Below are 15361 nucleotides of genomic sequence, written 5' to 3'. Positions count from 1 at the left end.
CTGCTATACGCACTTTCATTCAGAGCTTAGATTCATACGGACTTTCATTCGTCATTATTCTAATAGGTAGATCTGTGTAATATCTACATAATACCATTTTCTACAAATGACTGAAGTGTAGGCTCATTATTGGTAGGAAAATTTGATTTCTTTGTTCCTTTTCAAAAGAATAAAGCTTTAGAATTATTTTTACAAAATTAGGCAAAATAGCTACATTTGATAAAAAGGATGGAACTGGCTCCAAAGAACCAATCAGAGACATATATAATGTAGCCTATGGGTTGTGGGCATTGGCGCTATTTCAGAGATATTGCTACCAGGGGAGGCTCCAGCACAGTTCAGATTTCACATAGGGGAGCTACACCAACTGCCATTCCAAACTGACTCACTGGCGGTTGGTGTTTCTTCCCCTATTTGAATTTTGAACTGTGTTAAAGCTAGGGTGGCCAATCCCGGGATCGGCGGGATCCCTGGATTTGGCCCCAAAAAGTTTGGGATTGGAGTATCCTATCATGGGTTTCCGGGATTAGACTGCGCATGCACAGTCTAATGCCGGGGCAGCATCTGAGCACCTGCAACGTGACAGTAAGAGGTCCCTCTGCTGCTGCTGCCTTCCGGTGGTGGTGCTGCCTGCCCCTTCTCCTGCCAGTGCCACGGGCCTGGGAGGCACCATGCATCCCCATACCCATTACTGGTTGTCCCACTCCTGGCCGCCCTCTCACCAATTTAAGTAAATGTGCGGGTTGGCCGGTGTGGGGGACACGCCTGCAAACTAGGGATGCCAATTCCTGGAATCCCGGGATTGGCATCCCTAGTTACAGCCCCTTCACTGCAGCCGCCACTGACTTCTACTAAACTGGCAATTCATTTTAAATTCAAAATAAGATTGGTTATAAAAACCTGTTTAAACCTCAGGATGATTTCTAGTCACATCTGTTTATAGAGTAGATCACTGAGCTGGCCATAGATTTACAGGTTTATTGTCAGATCAGGCTGGTTGGAACAAAAATCTCGTAATATTTGAATGAACATTTTTGTCAGATCATTTCGAAGCAAATGGTCAACTGTCATTTGCTCCAATAGATTACCCGATTTTTGTTCCAACCAACCATATTGGACAATAACTCTTTAGGGGTATGGCCAGCATAAGATTCTGTATTTACTAATAACTACTGATTGTTTTGTGACACTGGATTATTGTGTATTTACGGCTCACTGAAGATGCACTGAGTAAGTGAATGAGTTTAAGGGGGGAATTTAACTGCAGCGAGTCCCTTCACTTGGCCGAATAAGTGTGACAATATTGAATTGAATACCCCATAAATATTTTTGTTGGATTATCTCTGCATGCAAATTTTCTGACCATCTTATTTTTTCCATAGTTATAAGAATCTGGAAACCACGGGGTTGTAATGGAAGTCTCCGTTAAACCTTATCTATACTGATGCCTACTAAGATCAGAATATATACCGACAAACAAAAAAACATACATTTAGGCACTCAACCACTTCCCCTTTAAGATAATTTGTAATAAAAATAATAAAGCACAATATTTATACAGGAGGTACATCTGAAATTTATTTGCCTCCATGTAATGTTGCATAGTCCATACATTCTTGTCCCATCATGACTTCAACCCAAGATACATCCTCTTTCTTCATCTCCACCAAGTGAATCTCTCTACCTGGGCTCTCCGGACCCAAATCCTTAAAGGAATTTTTTAGGAATTGGATTGATGGTTGTTCTCCTGAAATGAGCACGAGCCCTAGTCTTTTGCACATATCACTAGCCAAAGAAGGGCTATCAACTGCAATCAGTCTAGCGAGGATATCAAGTGGGTAGCGACAGTTCCGGCTGCTGTATGCATATGTCAGGGTACGTATGGCCTTGTACCGGGAACTTGGCAGGTGTCGGTAAAAGGCACAAGTCTGCAGACAGTCACATCGGAGTACCAGAGGAAAGAGTTGTACCCAGTTATTTTCTAAGTGGGCCCTGTTTATAGCAAGTGCCAGGCATACTTCTGGAGCATACCGGACACTTCGAGAGAGCTGCAGAGTTCTATTCATGGCATCCAAATTTCCTGAAAGACACAAACAGGAAACAATATACATGACAATGGGTAAGTGCTAACTGGATTAAATGTAGGTCTCATCATCTTTATATTTGTCTAGTGTCCGTTTGTGTCTCTGAAACACTGCCATCTGTTGGCAACGAGTGAAACTACATCTCTTTCTCACACACACAGAGTCAATCACAAGGTAGCATGCTAGCTTTCGAAGCATTGGCTTCGAGTGGGCTTGCTAGTAGATTAATTTGATGAGTTCCACACACCTTCAGAGTTTAATGAGCAAATATAGAATACTGTATTAAAAAAGTTTTGTTATTTCTTATGTAGTAAATAATTTTCACATAGTGACGACAAGATGCTGTAAAGTGAATTTTGTCACGAAACGTGGCATATAAGCAATGTACGATCACTTTTACATTGTGTACATATTAAGGATGGGCAGCAATCTACTAATTTCCAGTTCCAATACATCACAATTTAGGTTCTGGACAGGATGCACCAGTAGAATCAGTTTAAAAAATAAAGATACAGCAGCAGCAGCAGCAACAGCAGCAGCAGCGATATTCTTTTTTAGGCATTTCCCGACACCCCCGGCTGCATCGTGCAACGATTCGCTTTTATTTCAATAATATACAGTGGGGTTTTTTACATGTACAGTTTGATAAAAACTCCCCAACTGTGCCTGTACAAATATATATCAACTTCAGGGAAGATTGATATTTATATGCCGATAATTCTCTGTAATAGACATGACAATCCCACATTGATTAGGGAAATAGTTGTGAATCAACTATTGCCAACCATAGTGTGACTCAAAGAAGTACTTCACTATTGGGTGTTTCATCTGGTGATTTTCTTCACATGATATGCATGTAATAATAAGGGGCATTCTCAGGATAGCAGCCCATACTTACAAATGTGTGTGTATATATATATATATATATATATATATATATATATATATATATATATATATTTTTTTTATTACACACGTTATACTTGTCACACAAATACCAAATGCTACCAAGATAAAGAGCAGCACAGATGTGCCAGACATACATCGGTGCAGTCGAAATTGATGACGATACTGCAGCCAGCCATCGATAGCCGTAGTCTATGTGATGGATAACCATTGATAGTTTTAGCTATTATCTTTTACTGAATGGCCTGTGGGCCAATCAGAACATGGGGGTGGGTCTTCAGGGGGTGGAGCACCTTGCTTTGGAAAAAAAAAAAGAAACATTGGTTCTCCTGTGCTATCAATGTAGGGAAACTATCTGGCTCTCCCATATCGATGGCAAAAGTATTCAACATCGGCCATAAACCATCAATGATTTTGGCCATCCCTACATGGGACAGATCGTATAGCTTAGTGAAGCAGGAGCAGCAACATAGTAGAGTAACATTAATTCCCCACAGTAGCATTGTTATATTTGGTGCTGTAAAAATCTGTAAGGCATTAGAACGTATAAAATGGACCGGAAATGGTGGTCTGTAAAATATGTATACTTCTATTTTACATGTGATGAAAACAATGCCTTAGAACATCTCTTCTGACTAAATTTGTGTATGATAGGTATCTTTAAATGAAAAAGTGTCACTTTAGGTAAAAGACCCTTCAAACTAACTATAAATCTAAGGAGATCTTACCCAAATCATACAGAAGAAGAAGAGCCTGGAATTCTGCTTGTCTGGGAAATCGTCCACACCCTTTATAGCATTCCATTAGGTCTGCAAAGCTTTCCCGCACTTGCGTTGCATGCAGCACTTCATCATAGTCTGCTAATGGCAGGTCCCTCACCAGGTACGGAGCACAAAGCAAGAAACCAAGACTTCCCTCCAACACAAGAGCCCCTTCCAGTCCCCTAACTCTCTGCACAATCAAGTCCTGCCTCACAGCACGTAGGCGATCAAACACAAAACAGTAAGCCTCAGCCACACAGGCTGAATCCTGGTCATTGATATTATCCCAAACTTCATTCAATAGATATAGAACAGTCTTAAGGAGGACTGAAGGGGGTCGTAGGTCCTCTGGAAAGGAGAGTTCTTTCCCCGCAGCAGGGCGGCTGTATTCTTTAACAGTCCTGTTAGGGTCCGCAATATGATTGGCTTTCCCTCTGCGATTCCTGCCCGTCTGCTGTCCTTTCTGCATTTCAAACCGGTGGAGACATTGTTGGTTTTCTCGTTGTCTCCTCTCTTTCGCTGGGCACATGTCAAGACATAAACCAACTGGCAGCTGTGTCGGCAAGTCCATGGTTCTTTACTGCACTTTACATAGGCCTGAAGAAAAAAAAATATGAAAACCAAGCCAACTGGACCATCTACAAAACCGCTTGAGATTTTACCTGAAAATATTTGTACAGAGCTAGACAAAGGTTTGTAATGAGCTCATGTATTACACGTGTGAATGAGTTTCATGCAGTCACTAGGAAAATCCTAAGAACACTAATGCAGTGGCTCTCAACCTCGGTCCTCAAGGAACCCCAACAGTGCCTGTTTTCCAGTTTTCCACACAGAATCACAGGTGAAATACCTAGCTCCATCTGTGGATCTTTTAAAATGTGTCAGTTAACTGCCGGGTGACCTGGAAAATGTGCACTGTTGGGGGACCAAGGTTGAGAACCATTGCACTAGTGTACAATACTGCTGATAAATAAACACTAGTAATAATATGCTTATTATACTGCTTTCACATTGCAGAAATGGGTAATGACACGGTATTCTTAAATGGGACTTTAAAATGGGTCTGAGCCTTGAGACCTTTCACATTGCAGGTGAAAACCGTTTTAAAAATCATTTAATACCATTCAAACATTCAACCCGTTTAACCCCCAAGGGACACGTTTCAAGCCATTGAAATAGAGCTGTTCAAACTGCCAAAAAAACGGCTTTAAAACGTGTAGGACTCTGCTTTTTAACCGTGTTGAAATACCGGTTAACTTTAACCGGTAAATCAACTCTGGCACTTTCACATTGCAGACTTAAACGTTTTACAATGGAAAAAAAACGGCAATATACCATTTTAAAAGTGCGATGTGAAAGGGGTATTAATGTATTTCTACTATTTACAGCTAATATTTAAGTGTTTACATCAGTCCTTGTCTAACTGGATCTTACATTCTAAAGGCCCCCATACATTATCCAACTTGTCCTAGGGACAAGTCGGACCTGATTTCCCCTGCAGCTCCCCGGGAGGGGGACACACGATTAGGCACTTGATGTGCCAAATTTTGCATATGATAAATCTCATGGATTTATCATATGCAGTCCCCCGGGAGCTGCAGGGGAAATGCCGGGTGGGGGACGCTGGGCAGGGAAAAGCTGGGCAGGGTAAACTGAAAAATTGTCAGCAGGCGGGGGACACTGTGATCCGGGCATGGGGAGAGACTGGCAGGGGCAGTGTACACATAGGCAGCGGGCGGGGGGACGCGGTGTACCAGCGAGGGGTACAGCTCACGTGCTGGAAACGGGCAGGAGGACCAGGCAGGCAGCCGCAAGGAACTAGGAAGAAAAACTTAATACAAAGAATGGGGAGCCAGTGATTGGCTGAGAGCTCTCTCAGCCAATTGCTGAGAGAGCTCTCAGCCAATCACTGCCTCCCCATTCGTTTGTATTGAAGCTGCGGCTGCCTGGTCCTCCTGCCCAGCACGTGAGCTGTTCCCCTCGCCGGTTCACCGGCGTCCCCCCGCCCGCTGTCTGTGTCAGCTGCCCGTTCCAGCCTCTCCCCATGCCCGGCGTCCCCCGCCCGCTGTCTGTGTCAGCTGCCCGTTCCAGCCTCTCCCCATGCCAGGCGTCCCCCGCCCGCTGACCCTGCCCGGAGACTGCACATAAGATTTTGGAAATCTTATGTGCAGCCGGTGCAACTGCCGACTCCGATGCGCACGGGACCGCGCATCGGGTCGGACAGGGTGTCAAAATATGCGATTTGGGAAGATTTCACGGCACGATTCATTCGAATCGGGTGAAATCGGGCCCAAATCGCATAGTGTATGGGGGCCTTAAAGTCTCCCATAAAGATCCAACCAACTAACCTACCAGTATGTTTTTGGAATGTAGGAGGAAACCGGAGAACCCAAACATGGGGAGGACATACAAGGTCCACATAGATATGGCCCTGGTTTAAATCTGTAATTTAAGCACAGTGAGGCAGAAACTCTAATCATTGGGACACTGTGCATATCAGTGTGTATTGTGCATTAAGGAATATTTACGGTATGCAGACATAAGTTGACCACTATTGGTCGAAAGGTCAGCACGGTCAAAAGGTTAACATGATTATTTAAAAAAAAAAAAATTGAGCCGACATGTGTCGACAGGTGGTATTTCATACCCTACCATCCAATACAGTGTGGTGGGAGAATACAATAGTGCGCGAGGCACCTTAGCGAGCCATGCGAGGGGATGCAGTACACTTGACGGTGTCCATACCGACCTATGTCGACACAGACACCCAATAAATGTGCAACACTCATGTAGACCTTTTGACCAATAGTGGTCGACGTTATAGCCCTGTACACATGCTTAGATTTGCTTTAGATTTGATGTTAGATTCGATTTTCTATAAGATCTGGCATTAGATCATCCCATTCGATTTGGCATTAGATCTGTACTTTTGCATTCAATTCGATTTCGATTTCACAATGTACTCATTTGATTTACTGGATCGAATTCGAGATTTCCTTGGCTGCACAGTAGATTTTTCTATTCGATTTTGACAAAACGGGAGCGCGCATCGAATCGAATACAGATCGAAAGTGTCCTAAAAACCATTCGATGTGGATTCGATTTTGCTTCTATAAGCAAAATCGAATCGAAAACAGGGAAAAATCTAAGCATGTGTACACCGCTTTAGGCTGTAGACCTAGACATTTTAGATATACTATACCATCACTTTGTTTACTGTGCCCAAGTAAAAAAAAAAAAAAAAATGATATACCAGCAGTTTTACTGAAATACTGGCAAAAAGAAGTCTACTATCTCTACCAAGAAATCTGGCAATATCTAGTCCGTCAGTGTTGTGGGTATGGGTTACAGGGTTGACACTGTCATTTTTTAAACTTTTTCCCACCGTATGTGAACATAAAGTTCTGAGCTGAGCACAGCTAGCCAATGCGGGATTCAAATTTGGGGTGCAGGTGCTAAGGTGCCAACATGAACACCCAAAAAGAAAGGTTCATGTCAACCTTTTGTCACTGTCCACCCTACAGTATACATTATTTGTGAGCTCATTACATAACCAACATGACCTGTGGCATTATTTGACACAGCAAGTTAATGTATTTATTGAAATACAAACTGCATGTGCTGGAGGTCAGTAAGCACAATATATTTTATAGGATGCAAGTTTCTTATCTACAATAGACAAATAAGATGCCTTGTTGTGTAAGCCCATTTAATTAACATTGGTAAACACCAACTAATCACTATCATTGCGCATAAAGTTGGGCCAATCCTATTAATTGCAAAGGGTGCAAGGTGCTGTTTCCGTGGCATTTAAATAAACGGCAGAAACAGCACCTGATTTCACACCCTTCGCAGGCTGGCTTGCTAGCCTACAGGGCTGTGAGTACTTTTGTGCGGATTCCGGCCCCCATAAAGTGCGGTCGCTGCTGTGACGATTCGCATTGGCAAATTCATCACAAGTATATGGACTGACCTCATTGACTAATTGCAAATCAGTCAGTAGTACCAGAGGCGTAACTAGATATTCGTAGGCCCCATAGCAAACATTTGTAAGCGCCCCCTATTTAGCAACTGATGGTGATAAATGTATGTAAAACATATTACTTACACAGCAAAAATGGGCCCCCTAGCAGCTGCACCCCTTGCACCTATGGTAGTTACGCCCTTGAGTAGTACATGTATGGAACCAGGGAAAGCATGCACATAGTAACTACAGGTGTGGTATGGCGGTCCAACAATCGGGGTACAGATGGTCCGAACCCTGACATTGGAATCCCGACTGCCGATGCTCCGACAGGAAGCCCATTGCAGAACCTGCGCTCGCCACAGGTTCTATTCTCCCTCTATGAGGGTCGTGGACCCTCACAAGTGAAAACAGCCCGTCAGTTGGGATCCAGACTGTCAGGTATTTACACAGTCGGGATTCCGATGTCGGAGTACTTACCGCTGGAATCCTGACTGTCAGGCACCCAGTAACTACAAAAGATAATTATTACTTGATGCATTCTGAGCATTGGCAGCCAAACTGTGGGGTTTAAGGACTGGATTATATCAACATGAAGTTTACAGGCAAATCTCAGTGGAGGAGACAAGAAGTAGGGGTGGTATTTCAGTGCCTACATATCACCCAGCAATGCCAATGAGAGAGGGAGAGAGTGTCTGTGTGTCACAGCTATGAGAGCAGCAGTAGCGTCTGGTGACATACAATCATAACAATAACATGTATAACGGGTGGGGAGAGCGAGCAAACAGCAGCCCCAGCCTCAGGCCTACCTGCACTCTGCCTAGTACCACCTCTCTGTACTACTACTCTCGACTCACAGTCTCACACTCATACTACACATCATTAGAATACATTGATTATACAAGACGTAGTGCAAAAGCCACTTCCTTCCTCCCTCCCAGCATGCCTTCTGCTCACCATGCCCGGGGGCCGGGCGGGCCTGCAGCGCTCTTACTGGTCAGGCTCAGCCATGTCCGTCAGCGGGCCGGTCCTACTTACAGACAGTGCTGATCTGTTGTCCGGGGAGCGCGGCCTGCAGCACGCCGCTCACTTCTCATTCATTCATGTTGAGGGGGCGGGCCTTCTCGGTCTCTCTCACCAGGTTGTGTGTGGTCACGTCACGGTGGGCGGGTAGGGACTGGAAATGATGTATGTGCTGCTGTTGACCGTGACCGTCAGTGTGGATTGTGGAGCACAAGGCTGCTGCCATATCAGTGCATATGACTGTTACCCGAGTCTCCGTGCAGGGGCCTCTCTGTGGCCCTTATTCTGATCGGTGCGGCCAGAGCCGCATACGGGGCTCCGGCCGCACCAACCAATCCCCGCCTACTATACGGATCGCCACGGCCGTCCGTACACGGACGGCTGGCGATCCGCAAGAAAATGGTGGGGCGTACGCCTCCACCATGGTGGGAGCTGCCCCCTGCATTCGATGGTCGGCGACCATCGAAGGCAGGGCCGCACGCCCCACCAGGTCCCGCAAGCTGAGACCACACGGACAATCGTCCGTGTGATAGCTTGTATGGGGGCTGAGAGCTGACATCCGGCGACGTCAGCTTTCCGCCCCCATCACTGGCGTCATACCCGCATTAGCATGCATACGCCCCGTGTTTGCATGGGAACGCCCATGAAACGCGGGGCGTATGCATAGGGAAATGAGGGTATGAAGCCCCTCACGCCCCTATACGCCCCCTTTGCGGCGGACGAACTACGTCTGCGGCGAATTGGGCTGCACATGCGCAGATTGACCTCTGCGCATGTGCAGACTAAAAACATCGGCGGTACGGCCGCACGCGGGCCGTACCGCACGATTCTGAATAAGGGCCTGTGTGTGACATATGGCATTGCATATCTATGTTCGCCCTATTAAGGCACTGTCCAGCTGTCTTGTACGTATATTTGGTTCTGGGAGACAATCGACAATGTCTAGGTTGATATTGACATGGGTAAGATCGACACATAAGAAGGTTTACACAAAGTTTTCACAGGTTTTTGCGTCTAGGTTGACATATGTCAACATGGACACCGTATAGCTGTTCTGCGTTACTTGACCCACTATAATATTCCCCCTCCATGTTTACAGGTATGGGGCATAGGGTTGACAGCACTTAGGTCGACAGTCACCAAGTGGACACATGAAATAGGTTGACATGCATTAGGTCGACATGGTCATTAGGTTGACAGGGAAAAGGTCGACATGAGTTTCCCATATTTTTTTTTGTGTCTTAGTCTATGTTGACTCAAGTCGACCTGGACCCCGTATAAGTGAACCACTATGCTCACACACTATTCTTACCCTATGCCCACTTGTTCCACCTTGTTCTGGAAAAAGAAACATTAAAAACTAATGTCAACCTTTTCCATGTTGACCTAGTGACTGCTGACCTATAGTGGTCGACCTGACTGTCGACCTAATGCTTGTAGACCTAATGACTGCATCCCATGTCCTTTGGGATAGTAAAGTACTGTATGAACAAGTCGGTTACATTTAAAAATTTGGGTCAACCTTTTCCTGTGTTGACCATTTTCATGGTGACCTTTTGCTTGTGTTTACTTTCTATCAATGCCGAACTAGTGTCTGTCGACCAATCTCCGGTGGGGACCTAGTGTGATTGACCTTGTCACTGTCATCTAGACATTGTTGACCGGATACCATATATTTTGAGCAGAGGAGCTTTTATGCTGTGCACATTCTTAGAGATTTTACTGATTTTGACAGGACGGAACGACAATATCCGAATATCATCCAGTGTGAGCGCACCATGTCACTGAGGGCAGAATTAACTAACAATACAAATGTGAAAATTCGTATTCATATTCTGAATACGAACGCATACAACTGTTATCGGTGTCATATTTCATTTATAAATTCGTATTCCGGAGGAAAATTTACAAAGTAGTCGTATTTGACTGAATTATATTTTCCGATGATGTATGGATTCATATTTAGCGGCCATATATACGGCCGATAAATACGAATTTGTATCGGCAGCCAGCACGGATCAGTCTGTGCAGGCTGCAGTATGAAAAAATAAATAATAATAATAATAATAAAAAAAAAAAACAATGGTCGTAAAGAGCCGGTCCTGGTTTAAAAAAATCAGAGAACAATATAGATATATAGCAGTTTCCTATATTTTTTAAAACCAGCACCAGGCCCAAGTGCCGGTCCTGGTTCCCAAACTATGGGGGACAAAACAAATAGGGGTTCCCAGTATTTTGTGAACCAGCACCAGGTCCAACCAGCCAGCAGGGTAATGCCACAGCTGGGGGACACATATTATATAAGGTCCTGCAGCCAAAATATTAACCCCCTGACCGGTCAGCCCGGGACATCCCCCCCTCCCCAATGAAGGGGTCCCCCCTCTCCAGAATTTACCTGCCCAGGCTGAAGCCTGGAGCTGTCCCCGGTACCCCTGTGGGTAGCGTGGTTATCTGTGTGTAAAAAATACAAAGAATAAACCATTGGGTTCTGCTGTGGAACTATGAGTAAATGTCCCCAGTGTCAGTCAGTGTATTATCCTACTCAATACTCAATATCGTTAGCAGGTGCCACCCCCCCCCCCCCCCATCCCTCATCGCAGCTAGCATCAGCAAATATGTATGTACCTGCTGATGCCTGTACCCCCCAGATGCCTGAGGAGGGGGCCTGCCTACTATCCCAGAATCAGCAGGAGCCTCCAATAAATCAGGTGGCGATCCCATCCCCTTGGAGGGGTGTACAAGTCTCCCGAGGAGCCATCATCCGCTGCAGCAGCCCGCATCCCTCTTACAGGTTGGGGGCCCATGATGTATTGTGCCGGTAATATTCGTAGTGTGACGGGGTGGGTCCAAGATAATGCAATTTTGGAGGCATTCACATACCCAGCGCCTCCCCTCACCCCCTAGCAAAAAGTTGGCTAACGGTTCCCTCCATCTAGAAATAGCACCCAACCAAACCAGCTGTTTTCAGGGAAAATCCTGCAAATATTATTTGATAAATACGCCCCATTGTCAGTTTAAACTATCCATCAGGCTTAAGGGCCCATTTATTATTGAACAGCATATGCATTGCGATCTGGGTGGATCGCATTGCAATATGCAAACCTTTTGGTTGAATGTATTACCCTGCAAACTGACAAGGACTCCGAAGGGAGGGTGTCCCTGCACTCTGTTTCGCCGGGTGTCGGGGATCTGCGCATACATGGTTAATGTGCAGAAATGCGACCAGCGGGGCAGGAGCCGAATTCAATTCACACGAGTGAACCAGAATCGGCCCCTTTGTGTATAAGCAGCAATACTGCTGTCTGTAGGCATAATGTGTAATGGTCACTACTGCTGTGGGCATTGTGTATAATAGACACTACTTTGTAGCATGCATGTATAAGGAGTACATAACTTGAATAAGTGGCACTACTGTGCATCATACTATGAATAGGGGACATTGTTATATGGTGTAAAATGAATTGGGGCACTACATGCAGGGGGGTATTCTGGTTAATTCGCTCAGATGCGAATTTGCATCCTTGTAAGTGACCCAGATCCCACCTTGCGAATGGTGGTACGCCGGCCCACCATTCGCAAGTCTCATATGTTCTCACTGGCTGCGAATGAATGTTTTACTTAAACATCCATTCGCTTGCCACTGGGACCCTGCCACATCTTTTGATGGACGGCGACCATAGAAAGATGTGGAAGGAGCACGCATATGTAAGGATGCTCTGAGCAGCCTTACATATGCATGTACGCTCGGGGGGAAGGATGTCAGTCACAGACTCATTCAGACACGCCCATGAAACGCTGGTCATTCCAATATGCTTATGGAACAGCGCCCCCCCCCCCCTCTCCGTTCGCAAGCATGGGCAGAAATGCGCATGTGCAATGCAAAACCATCGGCCACGTGCAAACGCATACAGGCATGCAATCGGACCAGAATAAGGGCCGCAGTGTATTGTAAATTTGACAGTGCTAAGTGTGGCATAACAAATTAGGGGTACTATTGCTTGACCACACCTCTTCCCTGTGAAACCACAGTCCCTTTCTAGAGTATCAGAGGTAGGGGACACGTTTATAGTTGGCAAGGTATCCTGAAAACCCTGCCAATCCCTCACAGTTTTTTTGAATGCAGCTCTATGGGGCTGCAAACAAACATCTATGAGTCAAGTAGTATACAGCTACATTTGCTCGCACTGCGAGTCACGGATAATTGGATTGACAACTTAATGTCATATTTTATATGTATATAGTTTTAAAGTAAAATAAATCCTATAAGAAGAAGTGTTCCTCATGTTTATGTGACCTTACTAAGGTGGCTGAAAGGTACAAAATGTTCTTACTCCCCTGGCTGCAAAAGTGTCCAACTCATAATCCAACCCTATGAGGAGAGATCCCGCCCCTTCAACAGATCCCGCCTCCATGAGGGCTGTTTCCAGAAATGTCCTGGCTGGTTTTCCATTCCAATGCACCCCTGATGCAGTCCATTACATTGTGGCTTTAAGTAGGAGATAAAAGAGAATGTGCCAGCGCTGGATGAAATAACATGTAAGATGGTTCACAGTTATACATTTTATTAACTAATAAAACATAATTATTTATAAAATTTACAAGCCTTTAGGCAATTACATGATTTAAAATGTTATTGCACCCTGAGCAAAGATCCTACAAAGTAGGAAAATACCTTCTGGTTCTAAAACAGTTACTGGATAATGCATATCATTCCGGGGTCATATAAAGAGAAGAACACATTGCTTTTACCCGCTCACCCGGTCGCTCGCAAATTTTATTTTCTCCCAAAATTCACAAATCCCTATAATCACCACCTGGGTATCCTATTGTTTCTGGCATCAATTCCTTCATGGCAAATTTGTCCCATTATGTAGACCATTTTGTCCAGCCCTATTTAAAGTCTTACATTAGAAACACCACAGATCTCCTTACAAAACTTCAATATATCTCTTAGAAGGAGGTATATGCCTTCCTCACATTAGATGTGAATGCATTGTACACTCACTTTCCACACAAATTGGGGTGTGAAGTAATAGTGAGAAGATTGATTAAAGACGATTAACTCAGGGTCGAACATGGGAATTTTATACTGGAGAATATAGTATTCATACTTGCACTTAATTATTTCACTTTTCACTATATAGGTGATGGGGACGGCCATGGGTACCAGATTCGCCCCCCAGCTATGACCACCTATACATGATGGAGGTGGATGAGACCCATGTGTGGGGAGGTGGCTGGGAGGCAAGCCTAGTCTTCTATGACCGCTATATTGATGACCTTATTATAACTTGGGATAGGGATCTTGCATCGGCCACACAATTTGGTCACTCACAATTCTAATCAATACAATTTATCTTTCACTCAGGCGCAACTGCAGCACGGATGGGGTAATGGTTAGCATTACTGCCTCACAGCACTGAGGTCATGGGTTCGATTCCCACCATGGCCGTAACTGTGCGCAGTTTGTATATTCTCCCTGCGCTTACATGAAATTACTCCATGTACTCAGGTTTCCTCTCACAATCCAAAAATATACTGGTAGGTTGATTGGCTTCCAACAAAATTAACCCTAGAATGTCTGTGTGTGCATGTACATGTGGTAGGGAATATAGATTGTAAGCTCCACTGGGGCAGGGACTGATGTGAATGTTCAAAATATTCTCTGTAAAGCGCTGCGCAATATGTATGCGCTATATAAGAAACTGCTAATAAATAAATAAACTGCACAAACATTCAGACCTTTTCCAAACAAGCTCAAACATTATTGGATTATTTTAGAGAGAAGGAATATCCATAGGATTTAATAGAAAAGGCCGATCGGATGGATAGAGTAGACCAAACCCACTAAATTGGAAAAAGCCAAAACAGAGAATAGAGATACAGTATAGCTTTTATAAGTAAATATAATAGCTGTGCACATAACATCAGAACTATCATATTACGGAATTAACGAATCTTGATACAACACAAAGTACTATCAGACATCATCCCTGAAAAAAAACTAATTTATATACAACAAAAATGAATCTTTAAAAACGTTGCTAGCTCCTAGTCACCTTAGAAATTAAAAAAATAATCAAAATAATGAAAACACTACACAACTTCGTGGCTTATTGAAAGGCCTCATGGATTTTTTAGGTGTGGAAAGACAAGATGCACTATGTGTTCATATATACCAAGATGCACTACATCAAACACTGTTTCATCATTAAAAAAATCTTATATTTTCAGATCATTCATGAATAGTTTTTCTGATTATGTTATTTATTTACTGAAGTGCAGATGTGGTTTGCCGTACAACTGATGGACAACGAGACCGTTACACGTCCATTTCATGGAACATCGCCGAAATATTCTAAAAGGATATATGAAAAACAGTGTATCTCGTCTTTTTAAATCCCGACACCAAAGTGACCCAAAGAGTATATCTATTGTAGGCTTAGAAAGAATATCTCTGGCACTGAGAGGAGGAGATACAGTAGGTGCATTTTGTTGTGCTCTGGACGCTGAAGTTTCATTCTCTTTATCCAGACAGCTTAAATGAGGCGACTGAGTGACTCAGTGATATAGATTATATTTATTCCTTAAAAAATACACTCAAGACTTTACTGTTCTCTCAA

The 15361-nt window shown here is 44.1% G+C and overlaps 1 protein-coding gene across 3 annotated transcripts; it reads right to left on the bottom strand.

Moving 5' to 3' along the window:
• Positions 1-1552: 1552 nt before the first annotated feature.
• On the bottom strand, positions 1553-9254 carry SAC3D1 (SAC3 domain containing 1). Of its 3 annotated transcripts, none has more exons than XM_083165155.1 (3): positions 8673-9254; positions 3719-4348; positions 1553-2080 (listed from the first exon to the last, which is right to left on the bottom strand). In XM_083165155.1, the coding sequence occupies exons 2-3, from the start codon at positions 4320-4322 to the stop codon at positions 1578-1580; spliced, it is 1107 nt and encodes a 368-aa protein (XP_083021281.1). In that variant the 5' UTR covers positions 4323-4348; positions 8673-9254; the 3' UTR covers positions 1553-1577. The 3 variants fall into 3 exon arrangements, with proteins under 3 accessions (XP_083021281.1, XP_083021282.1, XP_083021283.1); XM_083165156.1 differs by having other exon boundaries at positions 8754-9254; XM_083165157.1 differs by lacking the exon at positions 8673-9254 and adding an exon at positions 8525-8650.
• Between the last annotated feature and the right edge of the window lie 6107 nt (positions 9255-15361).

The sequence above is a fragment of the Crinia signifera genome, chromosome 11 (assembly GCF_055691185.1).
Source record: "Crinia signifera chromosome 11, ASM5569118v1, whole genome shotgun sequence".
Classification (NCBI taxonomy): Eukaryota; Metazoa; Chordata; class Amphibia; order Anura; family Myobatrachidae; genus Crinia; species Crinia signifera.
Note: the sequence above shows the minus strand (reverse complement) of the source record. Positions and strands in the feature narration are given on the sequence as shown.